The sequence below is a fragment of the Paramacrobiotus metropolitanus genome, unplaced genomic scaffold (genome assembly GCF_019649055.1).
Source record: "Paramacrobiotus metropolitanus isolate TYO unplaced genomic scaffold, Prichtersi_v1.0 Parri_scaffold0000005, whole genome shotgun sequence".
Taxonomy (NCBI): domain Eukaryota; kingdom Metazoa; phylum Tardigrada; class Eutardigrada; order Parachela; family Macrobiotidae; genus Paramacrobiotus; species Paramacrobiotus metropolitanus.
In genome coordinates, this window is record NW_026570225.1 from 3078172 (window position 1) to 3101416 (window position 23245).

Consider the following 23245-nt stretch of genomic DNA (forward strand, 5'->3'; position numbering starts at 1 on the left):
TGAACAAAAACAGGTGCAAGGCAGTGATTACCACTTTATCTACTGCATTAATTAATTTATTATGGCGAACAAGTTTTCTCCGCGCATGTCTGTCTAATACTCTAATGTGATGCATCCGCACTTCATTAAAAACGCTCATGGGATGCGACTGGCTGGAGCCAATATTTTACTTTCTTAGATAATAACAGTAATATGACTATCATACTTGTCAAATTCAAAACACTTTTTCAACCGTAATGGATTATATTTGTATCTTATGATTGTGTGAACTGTTGGACTGCCTGTGTCCGTGTGTGCAGTTATGTATCCTATTCGTCGATTTGATTTCTCGATCACAAACATAATGCGCAAGGAGACAGCATATTATTATCTTCGACGATTATCCGCCCTTCAATTGCACGTTAAACTTGATTTTCACATCCCTTCCTCTCAAAATATCGCTCAGATTTTACGGAAACTTCGGCATGTGTTTTGTACCGGCATGCCCACCCAAGCAGTCGCGTCATTCATGGTACTAACTTGTACGCAGTCATAAAATTATAGCTGGAAGATTCGTACACTGAGAAGTCAGAACCGATCAAGTTGATAATTAATTTGCCGGGTCGATTTCGGAATTTAAGTTCTGTGTTCTTTAAAGCAAATTTTAACCGTCAGAAATTTTTGAGTTGTTTGCAGTGTTTGATTTACATTGCGCGGGTAAACGGAAGTTGAACAACTACATATTTCAGAATAAAATGACACTGTCAGTGCTATGCGCAACACACCGCGAGCATGTATGCTGGCTGAATTATGTTAGACTGCAAAATATATAGAAGTATATCTCCGGAACTACAATTATGATCCGAAAACTGCGCAAAAAGCGCTACAATTGTTATAGTTTTCTTACAGTGTTTGGCTTAAAGAAGAATTAACCGAAATCGAGTTTGTATCAATAATGCCGCACGGCAGTGCAGATAGCACCAACCGGTTTTCTTTTCTCGTACGCCAGTGCGATATTTTACGATATTGCATACTTTCGATATATTATCCGAATTTATGTGTACAATACAAACTGCATCGGCGTAGCGAATCAGACATGTTTGTATTTTTAGAAAATACTAACTGTTTGACATTAAAGCCTATACGCTCGTAATGGCGGAGGCAGGCAGCGGCGTCGACGTCAGTAAGTGCTTGACCATTCGTCGAGATGTACTATTTTGTGAACGGTGAAAAACAAATCTTTTTCGCTGAAGCCGCTTCCCGTTCTCGTCAACTGACTGCCGAATTAGCTAGAGCGGATGTGGTGTAATTATTATACGCCGTATGTTCCCGGAGTGCCATATCCCTCCCATTTGTACTAGTGGCGGGTTAATAATGTGGGACATATGTGTTGGACTACTGTTGCGCGGTTGCTGCTATCCAACTGTTAACACGATAAATGGTGGAGGCCATTAGACGCTGCACACATACATACACACGTCTTCCATTCGTAGCAGCGGGAACAGAAGCCAGCGCGCAACGAAATGCTTGGTCAAGCAAACAGGACATGTGTTACTTACCAGTCGCAGCATAATCCTGTCGGCATCTTGAGAATCTGACAGGGGACGAGAGGCTATTTTTATCTTTATTTAGCTGTTGTCCAAAATAGTTAGCACATGTTAGTGACTCGACGAGATCTGATTCAGAGCAGCAGCATCTTCTTGGCGATGTATAGCGCTGACCACTCATTTTATGATTCGCACGAAAGTTGATGCTACTTGCAGCAGACGTTTGTTACCTCACATCGAATTCCGCTTTATTTTTCGTATTTATTCTTTTTGTCTGCCGAAACTATTTTCACCTTCCGAAACACTATAGCAGATATGGAATATTTTAGTAAATTCTTCTTACGATGGATATGATGGTTGAAGAATGATTTATACACTCCCACTGGACCAAATTATATCGATTAATTTTTGGATATAAAGTTATGAATTTGACGAGCGAAATGATTGCGTGATCTGTCCAAATTGCAGTGTGCGACTATTGTTGGAGTTTGTTTTGCTGACCAATTTGATTGGTTGGCTGACCAATTTGACAGCATCGCAACTGTCAGCCCCGTGCCACGCTACAATGGATGCTTCTGTTAGGAATTTCCGGAGTAATGGGCGTGGTAGTTTAACGGACAGGAATAATCGGTCGCCGGCAGCCGGACGACCAATATGGTCCGGCCGGGCGCTACTGTGCCCGTATTATCAATGGCTCATTGTGATAACTGTGATGGCAATGGCTAATTTATCGTCCATATCCGTCAGTGCCTTCAACCTGGATCTGAGCTCGGCTGTCACCCATCAGGGAGAAGCCGGCTCCATGTTCGGGTTCACGGTACTCCAGCATACCGACAAGGGCAAGCAAATGTACGTTGTCAACAAAAATAGTACTTATTTAATTATTTTTTAAGGTACTGATTATTTCTGGCACGTCAGTTTTCGCCTTTCTTGTTATGTCAGTAATAAACAAGGTGATAAAGTAAAATCAAAATTATTGGCAAATTAAATCGTATAATATGGTTGGCTTCAGCGTGTTGGAAGGCGACTCGTGCAGCACTGCAGTCTACTTAATAGCTGGAAAAACTAATTTCCTTCTTCGTAATTCACCTTTTAGAATCATACTTTATCGTGTTATTATACGTAATGCATATCGAACACCGGCACACCACACAAATTAAAAACTGAAATATCCGTGTCAGCGTAATAAAGGGTAGTAATATTTCAGTTTATTTTTATAGTTATGGTAATTCTTTTCTTTTAAAATTTGTCATAAAAAATCTGCCGGCCTTTGTGTTGTGCGCTAAAATCTCAGCACCGTCTGAAAATATAAGGAGTCAGCAAACGTATATTCCCCATACCGACTGGATTTTATCTACTGGATTTTATGATGATATCCAATTTTGTAAATTTGTCCAGTAAGTTTTACAGTTAATCAGTGCGGAAGTTGAAGTAGGTATTCCGCCTTCTGAGCTCAGAGAATCTCCGCAAGGTGCGGTGTTTCCGTCATTTTGAAGGAAACTTTAAATGGTATGCTTCTGTTTATTTTAGGTTGCTCGTTGGCGCTCCGGAAGCGCAGACTACGCAAGCAGATGTTATAAAGGGCGGATCAGTGTTTAAATGCTCAATAACTCAGCCCGTGTGCCAAGAAATCATTTTTGATTCAAAAGGTAACGATGATTTATTAAGCAAATGTTTACGTTACCATATATTGATGAATGCATCTCCTAGCAGTTCAAATAATATTCTACTAATGCCGATATTTGCAGATTTCTGCTATACACAAAAGGCGCTTAATGCGTTACATTAGGACACTCGCATTTAGGCAAAGATAAATAATTGTTAATTTAATAAACCTGTAAAACGCCTACGGTTTACGGGTGCAGATGATTAATTCTGCAAGGAAAGCAGCGTGTAAACATTACGGACCGAAGAATTTTACATTCCAAATAATTGTCGTTTTGTTAGATTGGTGCTAAATTTTAAATTTCCATTCAAAAATTCAGTAAGACAACTTCTGCAAATTTTTCATGTTTTATCATTTTGAATAATTCCATTTTTTATGGTTAATTAAATATATTCCATGTATACTGCGGCGTACTGCAATTTTACAAATGTAATTATGCGTTTTACCTTATGGTTTAAAGTACAGAATTTGAGTGCTAAATTCGATAAACCGGCCTATTGTGTATTACTTACTTCAAACTTGAATAGGGATAAAATATTTATTCCAATAAAACACAGAGATTATTTGTATGATGTTTCGAATATAGCAATTTGTTTTTTCAGGGCCAAATATCGTGCCGAATCCGATGACGCGCGCGAACGAGCCACTGGATGATAAATCCGGTCAATGGTTGGGCGCCAGCATAGCTTCTGCCAGCCCAGACGGGCCTGTGGCAGTAAGTGATTACAAATTCATGCATGTTTTCGCATTTAGTAATAACCTGAATGATAGACTTTTATTTCTGGAAATGGGGACCAGTTAGATGCAAGGTTATGATTTAAGGCATAGTTCACTTCCACTGTGTTGTCATCAAACCAGCCGTGTTTGCCACCAAATCTGTCTTTCCTTAAAGCATCGAACGATCCTGTTGTTTGTGGAAACGCTTAAAAGTAATGTTATTAATTTAGTGATGCTGAATATTGTAATCAACTCCAGGTCTGTACCCTAATTTATTAGTGTAAGTAACTTCTGGTGAAAAAAGCATTGCATTTCAGCTTTTTAATTAAGAGAAAATTTCGGAAAGTGCAAAAACACTCTGCTGCTATATTTGAGAAATTTTTATTTTTTAGTATTAATGATGCTTTAACTCCGTGAGCATTTGGAATGACCAGTTGCTGTTAACTTGACTATCGTGATGTTAGCGGCATCGTTTGTAAGGTAGTCGATCAGTAACAGATCTGTTTTATGTGCTCTTTTGCCTTATATGGATGCTGCGCTGCAGGTAATAGGTTCCGTACAGTGCCGCCACGATCGAAGTTATGTTTCGAATGACAAGTGTGTTGTGCTTGAGAAATTTTTGCAACCAGTTCTGAGTCAGCCGCTGTCGTAACACGTACGCTAATGTATCACCCGTTGACGACAGTCCAGCTCGTTAGCACCGGCAAAAAGCAGCGATATCTTACTCACATTTTCAGTAAAACCCATAAAGAAATTCATTGAGTTTAAAATTATTGAACTAGTATTGTGAATCTCCAATTTTAGCATCGATACAGCATGTAGCGATGGAGTCGGTATTTTTAATTTTGCTTGTCCAGTTGATATGTTTAAGTACGTAGTACGTACTAAACTATTATAAGTTTTGAAGTCGTCACACCCATGTTACGGTAGTATCTGACTGGTGTGATAAAAATGCATATTTTATGGCTTTCGATCGGTTTGAGTTGTCGCATCAATAGCTTTCTGACTGCACTTATGCATTTTTAAAAAATAATATAAGCAGTTTACGTTTTGGTTTTTCTTGGCGTCCGTGGTGGCGACTTTCAAACCTGTTTGCTGTTACGATTAAAAACTGAATATGTCGCAGTGCAAACAAATTCATTGCGTTGATCTGATTAGCCGGCTGCGTCCAGCCTCAAGTTGAACCCTTATGCTCTGCTCCATTAATCCTTTTAAAATGTGAAAGCTTTTGAGCTTTTAACTTAACTAAAGGATGTAAATCCTTTTAAATAGCGTTGATAGCGCATTACACGGTAAAAACCAGTATGGTACACGATACTCTGCTAGTATCGATATATTATGGCTTGTGACATTTTGTTGAATGTGTACTTTTCGAAAAGCTTTGCGTGCGGCAACTTTAAGCAAAACCATAATTCAATCAACTAAGGCTTACCTATAGTAACATCTGACATTTTATTTTTGTCGTACGTACTCACGCTTAGATTGCTAGTAAGGTTTCAACTTTTCCCGTTATGTGAATAACAATTAATTAGGCACTAACTCAGTTATGAAATTTGCTATCCTTTTGTCCGTGATGACACTTGGTCCCCATTGGCATTCGGTGATGATGAACTAGCGCAAAACGTACCTCTGCGGACGAACATAAGTCAATTTCATCTGTGATTGTGCGATGCAGCAATGAAAAAGATAAAAACGTTTTGCAGGTCTGTGCACCCCGCTATGTATATTTCTCACCCAGTTTTTCCAAACGAGAACCAGTAGGGACATGCTATGTCGGAACCGAATCCCTCACCGAATTCAGGGAGTATTCACCATGCCGGCAAGGTGGGCGCATTTCTGCAAAATATCTTTAATGTATGCTTTACCTGAATCTTTGACGGAATTTTATCAACATATATGGACCATTTTTCTCTGTCTACCTAATTTTATGAGAGTTTGCACTTTGCATGTTCGTGGATATCTGTCTACTTGCAATTCTGACTAGTATAGCTTGTGGTTTAAGCGCTCGTTACTAAAGCGTGTTAATGCTAATATTACCATGCAGGATCCGGATCTTCTGGCTATCATCAGCAAGGCAGCTGCCAAGCGGGATTTTCCGCTGCAGTCAGTAGGGTGAGAAGAAAACTGCTACTTTTTGTAAAGGTCGCTCCAAGCGCATTGTTCCAAATGGCGGGCTACTGCAGTATATTTTCGCCAACTTATGGTTATTATTTTTTCGCTCTTTTCAGGATGGAAGTCGACTTTTTATGGGGGCACCTGGAACGTGGTACTGGCAAGGTTTGTAAAATTTATTGTAGAGCACATATATGATGCGGAATAATTTTGGTTTGCTGCGCAATTGTAGACCAGTCGTGTTACAGGGCAAGAACATTCGGCTTCACTCACGAACCGTGATGAAGTGCTGGCGACTGTAGAAAGTCCTCCACACCACGACGACAGCTATCTCGGCTATTCAACCGTAGTGGGCGAATTCAGCGGCGATAAAGTGGATGGTACAATTTATACAAATACTTTTTGTTTTCGCGAAACCACCCATATTGCTTAAAGGTCAACTTTTGGATTATCATTTAAACTTGGAGTCCCCGCTTAATAAAGAGTCATGAATTAGCCCTAATGCAATTTTTTTCTTAGTTATGGCTACTGTAATAAATTTTTTTGATTACATTTAGACGTTGCTGTTGGAATGCCTCGTGGCTACAACCTCGTCGGAGCGGTAAGCAAGAGTCCTGCTGTTTCTCTGAAGCACTTTTATTTCTGTACTGTTACAAACAGGAGTAGGTTTAGCTGCGTATTTTTGCTTGTGGTAGCAAATTACCAGTGTGTGTGATGTTTTGTAGGTCATTCTTTTCGACATGCAGTTGCGTAACTTACTAAATTTGACGGGTGAGCAGATGGGAAGTTATTTTGGATATGCGTTAGCGGTGGCCGATATCAACGGAGACAGGTTAGCTCAAAAATCTTGTCCGGAGAAGAGCACGTTGCAGAATACTTTTTACGATTTCTAGACTGGACGATTTGATTGTTGGAGCACCATTGTTTACGAATTACAGTTCAAACGATAATGCGATTGAAAAAGGACGAGTTTACATATATTACCAAAAGCAGACGGTAAGCCGATGTATCAAAATATGCACACTTGACGCGATTGTTAGTCGGGGTAATTAGAAAGGGTGTGTACTCCGTGTTAGTGCTGGATACTCCGTGTTAGTGCTGGATTTACTCCGTGTTAGTGCTGGATTTACTACGCGGGTTCACTAACGTACAAGTTTTTCTTGATTTTTAGCATCGATTTTCCAGCCCGGATACTCTTGATGGCGATTTTAATCGTGGGCGTTTGGGAATGTCACTTTGTTCTGCCGGTGATTTAAATCTGGATGGTTTCGCAGGTAAAAATCGCTTTTGTCGGTGTGCAGATTTATTATGTATGTAGCACATGCACAATCGCATTTGAAAAACAATTACTGTCAGATATGTAAAATTACCGAAAACCAGTGCGGAATTATCTGTGGTAAATTGTAAATTGTACTAAATATGCACCAAGGAACTTTTTTTAAAAAAGAGAAGATTACAAAACCGTCGCAAGTGGCAGTGAGCGTATGCTGTGACACTTGAGACGCATCCTAGCGCAGCTGATGGCCCTTGATTTGAAGTGGGAAAATGTTTTTTAGATATCGCCGTGGGCGCACCATACGCGGGGGAGGACGGACGCGGCCTCGTTTACATCTACATGGGTGGGAAGAACGGAATTGTGAGCAAACCGACGCAAGTCATCGGCGCCCGTGATATCGATGTCCATTTGACGACGTTCGGCTTCTCCTTGGCGGGCGGCAGCGATCTCGATGGGAACTCTTACCCAGGTATACAATTGGAACAGTACAAAAATACTTTAAAAATTGTATGGTATTCGCAGATCAAGAACAAACTCAGAACAAGTATGCCGGTTTATGCTGTCGCGGCATTATTGTATAGGCGTTTTTTGCAGATTTGGTTGTCGGAGCTTATAAGTCTGATCGCGCAGTCATACTGAAGTCTCGTCCGGTGGTTACGGTTACAACGTTGCTTGATATGCCTACAACCGTGAATTTGGAGAATAAGGGAAATTGCATGCTAAGAAATGGAACACGAGTGAGCTGGTGCGTAAAGTATCAAACTATGATTGTTCCATATTTTTAATAGAAAAAATAAATTCCAATAAATTTTAAAACTGCGTTTTTCAGTTTCGTGCTCAACACATTTGTTCAGTATTCTGGTACCAATGTTCCCGACCATTTAACCATCGAAGTGGAAACTATTTTGGATTCGGGTTCTCCTGTGCCGCGAGCGTTCTTCCGACATGAAGAAGGCAAAAGCCGACTCAACACGACATACCAGCTGGCCAAAAATCAGCAGCGAAACAACAGTGTATATGTTTACATGCCGGTGCGTCAACTGATACTCCACCATGCACATTGATGGATGCAATTTTCTCATTATTTTGAATTCAGAATTACTTTCGGGACAAGCTGAGCCCTATTAAAATGGAAGCCAAGTATCGCATTGTCGACGCCAATTTTCCATCCTGGTCCAGCAGTCCAGGTGGCGCGGCGTCATGGTCATCAGGTCAGCAGGCGCTGCCCCTCCGCCAGCGGCGGGATATTACGCCCATTCTGGATCAGCTGAACTCCACGTCAGTTTCCAAGCAAATCCGCATTGGCAATAAATGTGGGCCGGACGATGTTTGCCACCCTGCTTTACGGCTGAATACCCGCCTGTAAGGAGAAAACCATGAACTGTTTATTTCATTGCACTTGTAACTCTGTCGAAAAGATAGCCAGAAATAATAAAAGTAACAAAAACAAAAGTTGTTTTTGTAATTTAGAAGCTCAGGGAAGCCGGAATATATCTTGGGGAAGTCGGATCCATTAAGCGTGGATGTTAATGTGGAGAATGAGGGTGAAGATGCGTTCGAAACAATGTTTTTCTTGAATCTGCCACCGGGAGTCCAGTACGCCAAGGCCCAACAAGACGCCAATCAGCCGGTACATAACCCTGAAAACGTTTTTTTACGATGAAAATAATTAGGTCATTTTCGCCTATTTAGCCCAATGACTTATCAAGTGACGTTTTTTTTCTAACGAATAGCTGATTCGGAAGGCAGTCATACGTACTGCGTTTTCACATGGAACTTTGTTAAGGTTCATTTTACGAGTACGAGTACATATGCCAAAAATGTACAGATATTATATTGCCCCCCGTTTGCATAATTTTCATGAGACCTTTGTCAACGTAGTTATTTTTTAAATGCGCAATGTTTTTAACATACAGTAAGTGGGCGACAACATTGACTCGACCTTATGCAAAGAATGTTCACAATCATTGAACTGTTTTTGTAGCATGTTGGAGTTACATGTAGTCAACGGAGTGGAAAAGGAGAAAATACTGTGATCTGTGACGTTGCTAATCCATTACCGGCCGGACAAAAGGTCAAAACCGATTTCTTCAACTTTCTGAGTTACAAACTATGTTTGTATGATGACAATTTCCACGTAATGGATATTTAACAGGCATCGTTCAAGATATTTCTGCAACCTGTCCCTTCCCAGCTGGAAGCGGAAGTCCTGAATTTTTCTGCTAAAGTCAACAGTTCGAACGCAGAAAACCCGCGTTACGTCCAGAAGAACAACAACATGGATTTCCGGCTGAAAATATCGGCCGACGCATCGCTTGCCGTTTCTGGGTTAGTACGACGCTTCCGGTTGGAATGTAGCTGCCACTTGACAAGACATTCATGGAGTGCTACAGTTTTAATGGGTTCTGTGCTGTAGCTCATCTTCCCCGCAGCAAGTCAAGTACTGTGTCGACTGCGCAACGCCCACGCGCTACCACACAGAACGACAGATTGGACCAGCAGTAAAGCATATGTACACGGTAAGTTTGTTACCTTTGAATTTTTAATGCGAATTATTTCATTGTGATCTTATTTCAGTTCGCAAATTCAGTGTTCTGTTGATTTTGAAGATTTATAATGATGGACCAACCACGATCGAGAAAGCTCAAGTACGCATACACTGGCCTTCGTATACGCGCAAGAAAATGCATTTGCTGTATTTGATGGAGCAACCGTTCGTTGATGGGCAAAACGTAACGTGCCACAAAGTGCCGGCAAATACTGAACGCGTTGAGGTGTGTCGGTAATCTGGAACGGCAAAAACGCGATAAAATTGCTAATAAGTAAATTTTTGGTGCAAAACTCGTGTACAGATAGTTATTATATTATTGGCTTCCCCTTTTTATTGTAAAAATTTCCCTGTTAATAACGATTTCCTTACGCAGAACAAATTGTACGTAATCTGTTCAAAGCGGTGAACTACCTTCTTTGGATGTAATGGTCTTACCTTATCCATTACTTTCAGATTGATTCAAATGAAACTCTTAATTTTCACCAACGAATCCATCCGGCGCAGTCACCTTCCCAAGCATCCCCGACACGCGGACCACGTTCGACCGATAATGCACAAGGTCAACCTAAAGAGCAGAAGAAGCGCCAAACCGATTCGTATTTGGATCAGACGGAGTCCCATTTAAGAAGAGACGTAAGATAACGCGTGAATTTTTTTGTCGTATTGGTGAAGTTGTTGTTAATGTTAAATCTTCATGGCAGGCTTGCAATGCCTACGAATGTGTTTATATTACCTGTGATATACACGGCTTGGCGGAGAGACAAACTGTGGCTATAACCGTCCGTGCGCGATTATGGGAAGAAAGTCTGCGGAAAATGCAGTTTGATGACATTTCCATATCATCTACCGCCCTTGTTTATGTTCAGTCCCTGGCGCATTCCGTAAAACCACGATCTAATCAGCACTATTCGGTCGTGGTATGTTACAGTAACGAAACCTTTTAGCACTCTGTTTCTCTTTCCTTTGAAGTATATATGTTTCGCAAGCCTTTTCGGAACTCTTTGGAAAGTCTGCAAAGCATAGTATTTTTGAATTCTCTTCCTTTTAATTGCTTTACTGGTTGATATGAGTGGACATCTCCCCTCTTTCCCGTAATGTGGGTCACTTTTGCAATGTGCGGTAATTAGTTACCTGATGTGTTTATCCAGTATTAATTAGTGCAAAACTGCACTGCAGCGCATAATTAAATTACAAATTCAGCAGTGATATAAATCGGTTTGCTTTTGCTTCTGTTAGCTTACTTTACTTACTTAATTTACTTGCTTTTGGTGTAATTAATTTATTTCTGCTTTGGAACTTTTATCATGAAATTACTATGGAAATTTTTTTATAAGTCGTGGTGCTTTTGCAACAGAACATCGGTTTCTTTGCCTTACTTGCAGGTGGTTACTTAAGTAAGTATTGACGATAAATAAGTAGTAAATATCGTTTCCTTCGTATACCACGGTCGTTCCCCCAAACGCATTTAGTAAGTAGTTTTTTACTGTAATATTAGGTACACCGTATTAAATGAGTGTATATAGCATATTTTTGTACTATATTGATTTTTCCTGCAGATAAAAACGGATATAAACCCTTCCGATCCAGCCAGAGTGCAAATGGCCATCCCATGGTGGATGATCCTGGTTGGAGTTCTTATTGGGCTTTTATTACTAGTCGTCATCATATTAGTCTGTTGGAAGGTAAGCTAGATGCCTGATCACACAAAACTTCCTTGTGGCATAATAACACTGATGATGGTACACTCCAGAATAATATACTGACGATGGTGAAGCACTCTGTTAGTTGCATACATTCGATCAATTAACTTCTTGAATAACAGATGGACATCATTTACACCAATTTCGATACATGTAAAATAATGATCAGGCTGCATGTGATTGCTAGCTGTTAGATGTGTATTACGCGAAGTTTCCTAGAGAAATTTTTGATATGTAATTTCAGAGTTGCGTCTGTTCAAGACATAGTTCCCTGATTTCATGATGACGGAAATCACGGAATTACAATGTTACTAAGCATGCCATATAACATTCTGGTCTTGGATTCTTGGCATAAATTTTTTTTAATACCGCTACGTTGCGCAGCCTGTATTCGTGCTGATGTTAAATTTTATGCAGTGCGGATTCTTCCGACGAAAACGCCCCGGCATGGCGAACGGCGCTGCAGCCGGAAGTGCCGCGGCAGCCGCCAGTGCGCGCGGAGGCGGTAGTGTCGCCGCCGGCGGACACAGTTATAACGGGGCTCGTTATCAACCCTTGGCTACCAGTGCCGGCGCCGGCGCCGCGTCCAACGGCAATGGTCACGGCCACACCACGCCCTACTACGCCTACCGATACGACTATGCCGACAACAAGTACTATCCCGAAAGGGCGCCAGGCAAGCCGCAATCCAGTATGCCGTCCGGTATTCGTATGAGTACAGCTGAAGCAAGCAAAAACAGACGTAAAAACAATCAGAAGAATTCCAAGGTGTGGCAGTTCCCTGCTGCTTCGAATTCCCGCAGTGCAGTACGCCGTCAGCCTGACCACAGCATGTTAAAGCGTAGCAATACGCTGCCCTGGGATGGCACCACATCATCCCGAATTTTTGTACAATATCACCCGCACCCTGGCACACGACATTTTTCCAAGAATCGGTTTCTGCCGCACAGTACTTCCATGTCGTCCATTCCTTCATTAGCGCGGGTCCAACCTGTTTGTGTGAATTCGCAAAATCTGCAGCTTTCTTGTGCTCATTACTGTTCGGTCCACAAGCGTTTTACAGAAGTATAACATTCAGAAGACAATTAGCCCAAGTTTTGCCGTACTTTGACTTTTTAGAACACTACAACCGTAGTGGTTATCTTTCTTAGGCTGGCTCGTAATACCTTGTTTGCAGAAGCTTGCATCCAGTTTTGGAAAATTTGATTTTGGTACTTCTTACAAAAATGCACAATGGCCTTTTGATATTGCATTTTATTTTCTTAGTGATCGCTCAAGTTTTATATGAAAACTCCCGGGTAGGCTGTTTTATTCTGTTTTTGCTTGGGTTTGTTGAGTTTCCTTTATTCAGTTCAGTTATTGTATCATGGCGTAAGTTTTTATGTTTTTTGTTTTCCTTTCAGGTGACGCTTATCTATGAGCCAAAGGTCATCTGTGTGAAGTTTTTGCATTACTTGCGTGATTTGTTCAGTTCAAAGGGAGCGCAATGACCTTCGGAGTTAGCGCCGCAAGTATGCTTGTTTTTTATTTTAAAATGCTTTGGACAAAACGAAAAATGCTTATACTTCTGCGCCTCCTCGTTTGAATGATACTAATTTTTTAATGACTCGCATGTTGTAGTAGATTTAATTTGGGACCTAATCCAGTCGATCTGCATGTTCCGTAAAAATTTTTTGTTGATCTTTATAGTCATTTTACCTGGGTTTTTGTCTTGATGTTGTGGTACAAAATGCTGCAGTACTCGTATGGGTTACGTATGACGAGAAAAAAAACTAAAACAGCGAATGCAGCTCATTGAGTTCAAAAAGTATTTTCGCACTGTACCAAAAGTTGCAACAAGCTCTGTACAAGAAAGCCGTAATCGCCTTCAGGATTTGCTGTATATATTACCGTAGCTGTGGGGGCACTGATCTCAACATCCAAACGCGAGATTCATTTGAAGTTCAAACTTTGAGCAATGGTTACAAAAAGTAGCAGTATTAACATCCCATTTCGAAAAAAAGGAAGGCTCCTCAAGATCATAATTCAAAATACACAGGTAAAGAATAAAATCCACATGTTACAAAGTGAAACAAAAAAACCAGTATCAGTATTTCATCACATAAATTTCAAAAGGCATCGAAAAGAGATGCTTTGCGTATTCCGAGCAAGGAATTCCGCACAAAATACAACGTAAGAAAGTGGCTGATAGGATTCAAAGCTTGGATACTGTGCATACTATGCAGTTTCGTAACCTTCACGCTAATCGATTAATCGATGACAATGATGTCCACCGAATTCGAAGCACTGGGTTTTAGCGGACCTTTCACCGCACTTTTCCCAGTAATCCCAAAGTAGTTATCCAGTGAGGACTGATGTTTCGATGATTTTTTCACAACAGGCAACTGGTCTGGCAGGCGATTAGTTCCACCAAGGGCATCAATACCATTGGTAGAATTTATGCCACTGCTACCGCCTGTAGTACGGAGGTTGAAAAGCAGAGTCGTGCTTTTATTCTCATTTCCGCTGCCCATCAGTAAACCCGGGGTCCGCGTTGTCCAGCGCTGAACTTGGTGCAAAGGGGCTCCTTTGTCACTACCAGAGGTTCCAGAGGGCCGCGGCGCTAAAACTCCCGATGGTCCAGGTAATACAGCATCTTGCTGGACTACCTCTAGATCTGGGTTTTTTCTTTTCCTGCTCTTAAACCCCTCCGGCTCACTGATTTTAATAAACACTCCGTTACACTTGGCAGCATGAGCGGGCCACCAATTGTCAGCGGCGCATGGAGCACGATTACGTGAACGCCTGACGAACCCAAAATATGGCTTTTCAGACTGGCAAGGACCGTTGCAACGCCATATATGCTGGCGGTAGTGCTCCACTTCATCATGGAAAGAATGGTAGACCGTAATGTTAGCACCCGTTTGCTTGTTAATGCGATCCATGTGCTCGTGAAAATTATCTCCGTGATCGTTGCGGTCGCTATTGTTGTTAGTAACAAACAGATACGCATGAATCATCTCGTGCAGTAATGTCTCGACCAGATCTTTCCGCGGACGCAACTTGAGCAAGGGTAAACTGAGCCCAATGGAACAGTATCCGGCTCGATACTGATAGCGACAAATCCCAGCGCATCTAAATTACCCATCATTTTAGTGCAAACCAAATATATTCTGAGCGAATACCATACATACGTAAGACTTAAATTAAAACCTAAATTTTTAAACGCAGGCTAAAATCAGGTAGAATTTAAAGTACGCGGCTCGCAAAGCAATGGCTACCGAGGACTTTAAAAAAAGTCAGGGTACTAGTAACTAAACATATCGAACTGTTAGAAGCACGATGAAATGTGAAATCTTATATTAGCCGTTAACTTACGACATCATCTGTTTGCTCCACTTCACTTCCACATTGCCGAGAGTGTTCGCAAAGTACGCGCGATCAAACTGTATAAACAACGCATGTATGTCTGGAGTTGGGTCAAGCATCTCCCATTCTGGATCCACGGGCGACAATCCCGAATTATAATCAGGATGCACTTTTCGCTTCACCATGTCACGCTTCTCAGATGCCGACGAAGGCAATTCGTCATACAATACAGGCATTTCGGAAAGTACCCGGGCCAGTTCTGCATCCTGTTGGATTTGAACAGCATCTTGATATTCGTCCTGTGCAATTAAGATCACAATGGAAGTCAATAACGGAAAAACACAAGAATAAAAACTTTCAGTTGCTATACAGATCAGTATTGAGCAGACTCACTTTTACAGAGTAAGTCGTACAATACAAGAAAAAGCACTTTGAAGTTGCTATCCTCTAATTACAAAATAAAATGTGTGCGTAAAAAACGATGACTTTTATCAGACATTCTACTTTAACGCCACACCAGTCACTTACACAATCCTCGATAAGTATTACAGTAATGGCAGCAGAATCTTCTTCGCTAACGTCCTCGAAGCCGTACTGAACTGGCATGGCTCTGAAAACAAATCCATGTTAGGTTTTACCAATGATCAGACGCAGTAAAATTCCGCAGCACTGCCTTTCATTGTGTCTCAGCCAAGAACGCAAGAGTGGAACATCACCCACGTTTTTGCCATGCCGTGATCTTTCCACTGAGCCATCTTCTTTCTCCGATCCTCAAATCTGATATGGGATTATTAATAACAGTCCATAAAAATTTACAATGGCAGCTTTGCTAGAGGTCAAACTCCCAAACTCCAAATCTCCACTTTTTGCCGTTCGATGTTGTGTCAGCCACTGTCAGCCAGTATTTATTGTGCTGGTGAAGTAGCGATGGTACTTTACCAGTGACAGACTGACAGGCAAAACTGTTCAAAACTTAATTCTAAAACAGAACCTTTTCCTTTGTCGTTGGCGTAGAGTGTTCTTTCATCGAAATATCTTGTCCTCTTAAGTCTTATGAGTCTGTCCTGTTTATGAACTCATCGTTAAAAATTAAAATAAGTACGTTAAAAATTAAAATAAGTACTGTACGTAAACACGTTTTGCGAGTCTTGCAGCTTTTTCGTGTTTTTGACAGCAAGCGTTTCCTAGGAGCAACGTACCTGCTCCCAAGGGCGGAGGGGATCGTTTCTTCAGAAAGACAGAAACCAGTTTTTCCACCAATTTTTCACTTTCCGAAGATGTTTTGTTTCCCTTCAATTTTTTGTTGTGACTAACCGTGGAGTATATAGTGTAGAGTCTGTAGACTACTGCGCTTTGCTGACTATACCCATTAACAGAAGTTTCCTTGTTTTTTTCGCCCGCGGCGAAAGCATTTCAGTAAGTTGGTGCAATAACAGGGCTATCACCTACTTTATAATTATCTACAATTTTATATCTTTTCGCGGCTATCATGATTCATGAAACAGTACTTGATGGTTAATACAGTTTCCTAATTATTTTTTTATAAGTATTGCAGCAAGTGTTTGGTTTGGAGGATACTATGGCACTGGCAACCAGACAACGGCCGCAGATATGGTAATATCATGACGTGTTAATGGAGAAGAAGACACAGATCATTCAGATTACGTACACAGTACACTACAAATCTGTAATCAATAATGGACAGCGAAAACCAGCAGCCTGATTCCTTCTCCTTTGTGGCGGACAATTTGTATCTAGGAAGTTACCGATCCATCTGTGCCTTGCAAGATGCCGCTAAAGAATCATGTTCAGCGATTTCCAGTTCCTCCTTGGAAGTTGACAGTCCAGCGGCTACAGTAAGCACCGAACTGGCTTTAACACGGGATACGCTTTCCAAATCAGCGATTCTGACTGTTGACACTCAACGCCTTCCCCCGGAAGTCGCAAATGCATGCCGCTCTTACAAATATATTAAAGTGGAGGATTCATTTTGTTGTGATTTGCTTTCTCATTTTGACGAAGCCATTGTTTTTATCCACGACAACCGCACAACGCGAACCCATGTTTTGGTACACTGGTACGTACGTATGCGGTGTGAATATTTCACGTTGCCACCTCCGAGAAAACCGACACGCTCGGATTTGCAAGGCCGCAGCGGCATTGTTACGACTTTGACGAACTTATTTTTGACTTACTCGAAATTACGAAATTTATTTTAGTAAAAGAGACTAAATTTCCATATGCTCCATTTGGCACTGTTGCAGCAATGCAGGAATCTCACGAAGCGTGACAGTCGTTGCCGCATATTTGATGAGGGAAAAGTGTTTTGGCGTTGATGATGCTCTGGGTTTGATACGGACACACCGCCCTGGAGTGATGTGAGTTTTGTGATTGATTTACTTACTTCTGATTTTGTGCTGTTAATTGCTGTACCTTATTGACTATATTCCACAAAATTACAGTGTCGTTGAATTCACGAACGAAGTGAAATCGAGATTATTTTTTAACCGCTCAATTCGTACTTTTATAATAGTCTGTGTAAATTATTGTTATACAAGTCCTGTACTCGTGGTGCGGTACTCACGGTACAAGAAATCTGTTAAATCGACTACGAGTGCTGTTATAGACTGACTTTACGATTACAGTTCTTTTTTTCAGGCCGAATTCAAATTTTTTGGAGCAATTGCGCTTATATGAACTGATGGGAAACAAAATCGATGTGTCTAGTAGACTGTACCGTCAGTGGAAGTTGAAGATGGCCGCTCCAACAGGTTGCGTTAATTTTAGAAATCGGTTTTACAGTTATGCTTTTTCACAGAGTGTTTGTTTAATCGTTTAAACAGCTTTGGTGGTTTGTGCATGTATAAGTGATCAACGGCAAGTTAAATTCATTGTTACATTGGTAATTTGGTATGTGTTTGTTTTGTAAAATTGTAGGAATTCCGGAGGGCGATATAGAATCCGTGCTGGTGGATTCACCGCAAACGACGGATTCTGCACGAGAATGCTTTTGTTGTAGAATATGTCGGTATGTCTGTCACTACATAGGTTACAATAGCGTGAAACATTGTATTCGGCGTGGGTTGTACTTGTTTATATCTATATATAGGCAGTGAATAAGCATGACAATCATATTTTCGATGCACTCATGCAGGTGTCCCCTATTTCTGCCGGATAACCTTTTGACTCACCGGCCATCCGATGCTAATGTTGCTGACACTTCCGCGGCATTTCCATCAAAAGTCAACAAACCGTTGTCAGAATCTGGCACTTGCTCACGAGGTGAACTGTTCATTGAACCTGTGATATGGATGAAAGACGAAATTATGGAAACACGTGGAAAGCTCAATTGTCCAAAATGCAAAAAGAAAGTGGGGACCTTTTCGTGGGTTGGTAAGCAACAAATGTTATAAACAAACAGAACAAGTAAATGCATGGAAATAATTCCTGTTTTTGTGGTGTTACGTAATACGTATAATATTGAAATTTCGATCGGGATTGCTTGCTGTTTTACGTTAATTAATATGCTTTGGTAGGTGAACGTTGCCCATGTGGGACATTTGTGACACCTGCATTCCATATGGATAAGGGAAAAGTCGAACACCGGAAGCGGTTTTCAAACCCCAGCTGAAAATGACCTAACGAGCGAAATTATCGAGTGTACAAAAGTGGTGTTTTGATGTTTTAGTATGGGTTTGCTCTCGAATAAGTTCGTTGCCTTGGTTTGGGTTTTTTAGCAGATTGTTGAAAAGGTAGTTATAAAGTTGATCCCGGTTGAAATTAATAGTACTAGTATTGCGCAACCTTACAGAGCTAGATTTCCGATAGATAGTGTGTGTGTGATTTGCTCATTTATGTGGTTGACGAGGGACCAGTGGGTATGTTGATTTTACGACTGACGACATGATTGGCATCCTTCCTTATTGTTATTTTCAAGTTAGCAACAATTTCATTTGGAGCATACCTGTCTGTACTCGGGCAGCCGGTATAGTGCTGGTTAAAGACGCTCGCATGACGACATTCTCTAAACAGGAAATGGAGGGAAATGTGGGCCAGTAGACTAGGAAGAGATCAAGGCCGTGTCGCTGTATCATGGCTGTGTAAACTTCCTGCTTTTGGCTGATCTATTCGTAGCCGGTCTCGTTTTAATAGCGCTTCCACAAATCATTGGTGCGATTAGTACGATTGATATTTGATAGATACCAGCTGGTGCCGAATTACGTTCTTTAATCCTGACCGAAGCCTTGTTGTAAATCTGTTTAGTGTTCATATTTCGCAACCCGTAGTCAATATTCACAGATATCCTGTAGTTACAATATTCCCAATTTACTATTGTATCTATGGATTGTTCGCGGATAACTCGGTCATACACAGCCCGAACGTTACACCAGTTGGATCTGTTACGAGCTGGTTATCAATGGACGGATATTGTACTGTCGGCCGAAGAGGCCGGCATCGAATTTCCCGCGCACAAATGCGTACTAGCCTCCGCCAGTCCATATTTTAACGCCATGTTGCGGAACAATGCTTTTGTGGAAGCGGAGAAGAAAACCATCGTTTTGAAAGGAGTAACGGAAAAGGGTATCCGACTGCTGCTCCAGTTTATTTATTCTGGGCAAATCACATTGTCAATGGAGTTTCTAGAAGAGGCTCTGAAAATTGCGACCCTCACACAGGTAAAATATTGTACTAGATTATGTAATCCAAATGCACCATGCGGCGGTTGTTATCGATTGTACATTTGGAACTGGACATTGGTCATTTGCGTAGTCAATCTTCACAGTCCACCGTCAGTTTGGACCAGCTAAAGTTCTTTTTCGAATATTTAAAACATAGATATTTAATTTCCTAATCATAAGTAAAATCGAGCAATATTAATTTTGGCATTAATGTAGGTGGACGAATTAATCGCAGTATGCGAAAATTTCTTGATTGACTCGATCGAACTGGATAGTTGCGTGGACATTTGGCACCATGCTGTGGTGTTTTCTCTACATCGGCTGCAAAACCGTATTCTGGACTTTACCGGCAGAAACCTGACCAATATCGACCAGAAAGTTCTGTTGCGGTTTGAAGGTGATTTTATGATACGGTTACTGCGGGACACTGTGATTACCTCGCTGGAAACCACGGTGCTGAACATTGTCGTGCAGTGGATTCAGTTCAACTACAAATGTCGGGAGAAATATGCCAAAAAATTCCTAAACCACATTTACTGGGATCGCATTCACATGCGCGATACGCGTGCCGTTTCCGTCAAATGTGTCAAGCCGCTGCGACAGTTGATCATCGACAGCAGCAAATCTCCGCCACCGTCCGTACCTCGCGGAATGCAGCGCTGTATTCTGATGCTGGGTGGATTTGGTCTGGATGGTCCCACTAACGAGATTAAATTTGTCACGATTAACAACAAAACTGGTAACGTCGGAACAGTCTGGAAACCGCTGACGCGTTTGCCGATGAAATATCGCACCGTGGACTTTGCGACTTGTCCCCTTCCGGATGGAGGAATACTCATTTGTGGTGGAGCTTATTTTGATGATAATATGAACGAATCACGCACATCTTCAGTGTACATTTACGATGTGCACAACAATCGCTGGATACTGGCGAATTCAATGAAGAAAGCCCGATCCGGGTGTGTTTCGGTTTGGTTCAGGTGAGGAAACTTTAACGCGGCCAGTATGTGTACTGCAACTGCGAAATTATAATTAATTATACAAAAAAATTCTAATTTAAAAATAATGCGATACAGTAGATGTGTGGTAGACAATGTAGAGTGCCAGCTAGATGTGTGGTAGACAATGTAGAGTGCCAGCTAGATGTACGCTGAAAACTTAATTGAAGCCGGCTATCGCTTATTGCAGAAATTTTGTGTACGTTTTTGGCGGCGACGAGGACGGCCATTCGACATATGAACGCTACAACCTATGCAACAATTCCTGGGAATTCATCGGCATGTGTCCGTTTTCGGCGGAAAATTTCGCATTATGCACTACCAAAGATCGAATACTGATTTCCGGTGGACTGGAAAACTTCGATTCCCCTTGCCGGGATTTCTGGGCGTATGATCCAGAAAATGCGCTGTGGTCACGACTGCTGCCGCTGCCGGTGACCTGCAACGACCATTGCATGTTTTATCACGCCAAGAAAGTCTACTCCGTCGGCGGCTGGACAGTTAAAGCAGGCGAACAAATTATTTTGAAGGAAGTGTTTGCTTTTACACCGGAATCTGGATGGCAGCGAGAAAACTGGGATGTACCATTCGCTAAAGCCTTCCAGCAGTATGTGTTCACCGGCAAACATCTTGCGGTCATCGGAGGCGGGTCCCTCAAGGCGTCTGATCGTCTGCCTCAACAAAAATCTAATCTGGTCAAAAACCGACAGGTGTCTCTGACGTATTTCGATCTGGCTGCCAAAGAATGGGAGAACAAAGGACAGGATAACCTGATAGATGCTATCTGGGATCATGAAACCGTGGTCGCGTTTTTACCGATCAGTGCCAGCTACGAAAACTGAAATAACTTTGTCTGATGCGTCCGTCGATACTGTACAAACTCTGACTAATTTTTTATGCTTAAAAATGACATAAAATAAAAAGCAGGTTTTAATATCGACAACATGAGCCCGTTTCGAAATTCAAGCACAGGCTGCACAGCCAGAAGTTCATCACAATGACGTGACGTCCTTATAAAACTGCCGCACGTTGGACACTGCAAAAATTTCAGTCAGACATGCTGGTCACATGGAAAAAACAACGAACAGATTGCAAAGCAGTCGACAAATTAATAGACTCTAAAATTATAAGAAAACTACCTTAACAAGCGCAACAAAAAGGGAAACGAAAAAAGCGTCACTGTTCAGAAATGTTAAACGTATATTCCAACAAGCAGAAGGGCGAAAACTGTGCCAACTCCTAAAAACAGAGCGGCCAAAGTGGCAACCAAAATCTCCTTCCGCAGTTCTCGCGAAGATTTCGTAGATGTCACTTCGTACCTGCAGTAGTCCAAACCACAGAATATAGCAAGCAGCCAACTGCAAATAATAGATTTCTTAATCTTACACGAAGAAATAAGCCATGAAGAAAAACCCGGCGCCCAGCAGCAGATACGACATCAGCGGTATGATGGCAGCATCGACAGGGCCTGCAAAAACTTCTATTACATACAAACGCATGCAAAAACATACATATTAACGCATTACATACATATTAACTATTACATACATATAACGCATATAACGCATACGCATATTAACTATTACATACATATTAACGCATGCAAAGGGTTTTTCTTTTAAGTACTGTACTCACCGGAATATCGTGAATATGTCGACACATCAAAAAATTCGGATTTCGGTATTTCCTGCAAAAATAATATCAGTGTACATTGTACACGCAGTGATATCAGTATACTGCTGTATTTCATGCTAATTTTCGGTTACAGAAGCTCGGTCTCCGGGTAGATTTCTTCACGAAGATCACAATCGTTAACTCGGAAAACAAGAATGCACACAACTTTCAAAATCCATAACTTTACAGTAACTCAGATTTATCATAAATCATTTTTCATTAAAGTACAGCACTCAATTTAAATCAGGAAATCTGCAGTTTCTGCAATCGTGATATCAGTTTACCATTGTGGTGCGCTTGGGTAAGGCGCTGAAATCTCGAATCCCTTTGGAACCTAAAAACATACAAGCTCACATAGCCACAATTCACTTAACTGTCCCAACATAAAAAATTAGGCTTGCTTAAATACGAAGGAGGTTTACTTTCAAAATTCAATGATGTCTCGGTCGTAAATAAAACAAGTGCTACCGTAGTAGTTCCATAAATACAAGTATTTCGAAGTACTCGTACATAATTTATACTGATTCACTACTGGCTGCTAGCGGAACGGCATCGGCATCGATCACGGGGACAGCGCCGATGGGAGCAAATTTAGATCAAATTTTCTCAGTGATTAGGCCGCCCCTCTCGACTGATGTTTAATAAGTTAATGTTTTCTAAGATACTGTGAAAGTTTTGGTCAAGAAAGTGTTAAACGTTGAAAAATACGGTAAAAAAAGCGGTGGATAAAATAAGCAGTATGGCATAGTTGCAATGCATGTGGCCTGCTACTTATAGAACGAAGTTTTGCAAAAACGTCTACCATACACCATATTGTAAACTCCATACCTTGAAATACAGATGGGAAACACTGACTAAAAGTTCCTCATGGAAAACCAATTAAAAGCAAAAGAGTTTTGTGGATTTGCAATGGAAAAAAGGCTAGTAGCCGCAAAAATGAAAAAAGATTCTGACCGTGAGATTCGCACTCGCAATCAGTCGCCACGTTAGCATGATTT

The 23245-nt window shown here is 41.3% G+C and overlaps 5 protein-coding genes across 10 annotated transcripts; 3 read left to right on the top strand and 2 right to left on the bottom strand.

Moving 5' to 3' along the window:
* The first annotated feature begins 449 nt into the window (after positions 1 to 449).
* Positions 450 to 13336, top strand: LOC129580930 (integrin alpha-8-like). 2 transcript variants are annotated; one of them, XM_055471697.1, is made up of 26 exons: positions 450 to 511; positions 1995 to 2375; positions 3057 to 3175; positions 3795 to 3907; positions 5613 to 5733; positions 5954 to 6021; positions 6138 to 6186; positions 6270 to 6401; positions 6579 to 6622; positions 6747 to 6853; positions 6915 to 7017; positions 7193 to 7295; positions 7578 to 7766; positions 7892 to 8042; positions 8127 to 8328; positions 8394 to 8659; positions 8768 to 8927; positions 9282 to 9371; positions 9453 to 9625; positions 9714 to 9816; positions 9907 to 10071; positions 10302 to 10481; positions 10550 to 10765; positions 11405 to 11530; positions 11966 to 12239; positions 12952 to 13336. In XM_055471697.1, exons 1-26 carry the CDS (start codon positions 465 to 467, stop codon positions 12966 to 12968), a joined length of 3699 nt encoding a protein of 1232 aa, XP_055327672.1. In that variant the 5' UTR covers positions 450 to 464; the 3' UTR covers positions 12969 to 13336. The 2 variants fall into 2 exon arrangements, with proteins under 2 accessions (XP_055327672.1, XP_055327673.1); XM_055471698.1 differs by having other exon boundaries at positions 11966 to 12224.
* A 132-nt stretch (positions 13337 to 13468) lies between these two features.
* On the bottom strand, positions 13469 to 16173 carry LOC129581066 (DNA-dependent metalloprotease dvc-1-like). 2 transcript variants are annotated; one of them, XM_055471928.1, is made up of 5 exons: positions 16096 to 16173; positions 15617 to 15960; positions 15425 to 15506; positions 14906 to 15195; positions 13469 to 14662 (listed from the first exon to the last, which is right to left on the bottom strand). In XM_055471928.1, the coding sequence occupies exons 2-5, from the start codon at positions 15649 to 15651 to the stop codon at positions 13798 to 13800; spliced, it is 1272 nt and encodes a 423-aa protein (XP_055327903.1). In that variant the 5' UTR covers positions 15652 to 15960; positions 16096 to 16173; the 3' UTR covers positions 13469 to 13797. The 2 variants fall into 2 exon arrangements, with proteins under 2 accessions (XP_055327903.1, XP_055327902.1); XM_055471927.1 differs by lacking the exon at positions 16096 to 16173 and having other exon boundaries at positions 15617 to 16031.
* LOC129581067 (dual specificity protein phosphatase 12-like) lies at positions 16013 to 18788 on the top strand. Of its 4 annotated transcripts, none has more exons than XM_055471931.1 (7): positions 16013 to 16316; positions 16444 to 16973; positions 17161 to 17274; positions 17555 to 17667; positions 17834 to 17924; positions 18051 to 18289; positions 18433 to 18788. In XM_055471931.1, the coding sequence occupies exons 2-7, from the start codon at positions 16594 to 16596 to the stop codon at positions 18525 to 18527; spliced, it is 1032 nt and encodes a 343-aa protein (XP_055327906.1). In that variant the 5' UTR covers positions 16013 to 16316; positions 16444 to 16593; the 3' UTR covers positions 18528 to 18788. The 4 variants fall into 4 exon arrangements, with proteins under 4 accessions (XP_055327906.1, XP_055327905.1, XP_055327907.1 ...); XM_055471930.1 differs by having other exon boundaries at positions 16013 to 16312; XM_055471932.1 differs by having other exon boundaries at positions 16013 to 16312; positions 16452 to 16973.
* Positions 18789 to 18900: 112 nt separating this feature from the next.
* On the top strand, positions 18901 to 21490 carry LOC129581065 (kelch-like protein 38). Its single transcript, XM_055471926.1, has 3 exons — positions 18901 to 19572; positions 19792 to 20555; positions 20764 to 21490. Exons 1-3 carry the CDS (start codon positions 19237 to 19239, stop codon positions 21413 to 21415), a joined length of 1752 nt encoding a protein of 583 aa, XP_055327901.1. The 5' UTR covers positions 18901 to 19236; the 3' UTR covers positions 21416 to 21490.
* On the bottom strand, positions 21455 to 23227 carry LOC129581069 (transmembrane protein 258-like). The gene is made up of 5 exons (XM_055471933.1): positions 23076 to 23227; positions 22532 to 22581; positions 22209 to 22260; positions 21960 to 22041; positions 21455 to 21892 (listed from the first exon to the last, which is right to left on the bottom strand). The coding sequence occupies exons 2-5, from the start codon at positions 22532 to 22534 to the stop codon at positions 21766 to 21768; spliced, it is 264 nt and encodes an 87-aa protein (XP_055327908.1). The 5' UTR covers positions 22535 to 22581; positions 23076 to 23227; the 3' UTR covers positions 21455 to 21765.
* Positions 23228 to 23245: the final 18 nt, after the last annotated feature.

What these genes read in the sequence shown, in the direction of transcription:
- LOC129580930 (XM_055471697.1), top strand. Translation starts at nt 465, where the DNA reads ATGTGTTTTGTACCGGCATGCCCACCCAAGCAGTCGCGTCATTCATG. An exon ending in CAGTAAAGCATATGTACACG is followed by an intron (nt 9,817 to 9,906) that starts GTAAGTTTGTTA and finishes TTGATTTTGAAG; the next exon opens with ATTTATAATGATGGACCAAC. An exon ending in CAAATACTGAACGCGTTGAG is followed by an intron (nt 10,072 to 10,301) that starts GTGTGTCGGTAA and finishes CATTACTTTCAG; the next exon opens with ATTGATTCAAATGAAACTCT.
- LOC129581066 (XM_055471928.1), bottom strand. Translation starts at nt 15,651, where the DNA reads ATGGCTCAGTGGAAAGATCACGGCATGGCAAAAAC. An exon ending in TAATACTTATCGAGGATTGT is followed by an intron (nt 15,196 to 15,424) that starts GTAAGTGACTGG and finishes TTAATTGCACAG; the next exon opens with GACGAATATCAAGATGCTGT. An exon ending in TGGAGCAAACAGATGATGTC is followed by an intron (nt 14,663 to 14,905) that starts GTAAGTTAACGG and finishes TGGGTAATTTAG; the next exon opens with ATGCGCTGGGATTTGTCGCT.
- LOC129581067 (XM_055471929.1), top strand. Translation starts at nt 16,594, where the DNA reads ATGGACAGCGAAAACCAGCAGCCTGATTCCTTCTCCTTTGTGGCGGAC. An exon ending in GAAGATGGCCGCTCCAACAG is followed by an intron (nt 17,668 to 17,833) that starts GTTGCGTTAATT and finishes GTAAAATTGTAG; the next exon opens with GAATTCCGGAGGGCGATATA. An exon ending in TTTTGTTGTAGAATATGTCG is followed by an intron (nt 17,925 to 18,050) that starts GTATGTCTGTCA and finishes GCACTCATGCAG; the next exon opens with GTGTCCCCTATTTCTGCCGG.
- LOC129581065 (XM_055471926.1), top strand. Translation starts at nt 19,237, where the DNA reads ATGGATTGTTCGCGGATAACTCGGTCATACACAGCCCGAACGTTACAC. An exon ending in AAATTGCGACCCTCACACAG is followed by an intron (nt 19,573 to 19,791) that starts GTAAAATATTGT and finishes GCATTAATGTAG; the next exon opens with GTGGACGAATTAATCGCAGT. An exon ending in TGTGTTTCGGTTTGGTTCAG is followed by an intron (nt 20,556 to 20,763) that starts GTGAGGAAACTT and finishes CGCTTATTGCAG; the next exon opens with AAATTTTGTGTACGTTTTTG.
- LOC129581069 (XM_055471933.1), bottom strand. An exon ending in GACATATTCACGATATTCCG is followed by an intron (nt 22,042 to 22,208) that starts GTGAGTACAGTA and finishes AAGTTTTTGCAG; the next exon opens with GCCCTGTCGATGCTGCCATC. An exon ending in TTCATGGCTTATTTCTTCGT is followed by an intron (nt 21,893 to 21,959) that starts GTAAGATTAAGA and finishes GGACTACTGCAG; the next exon opens with GTACGAAGTGACATCTACGA.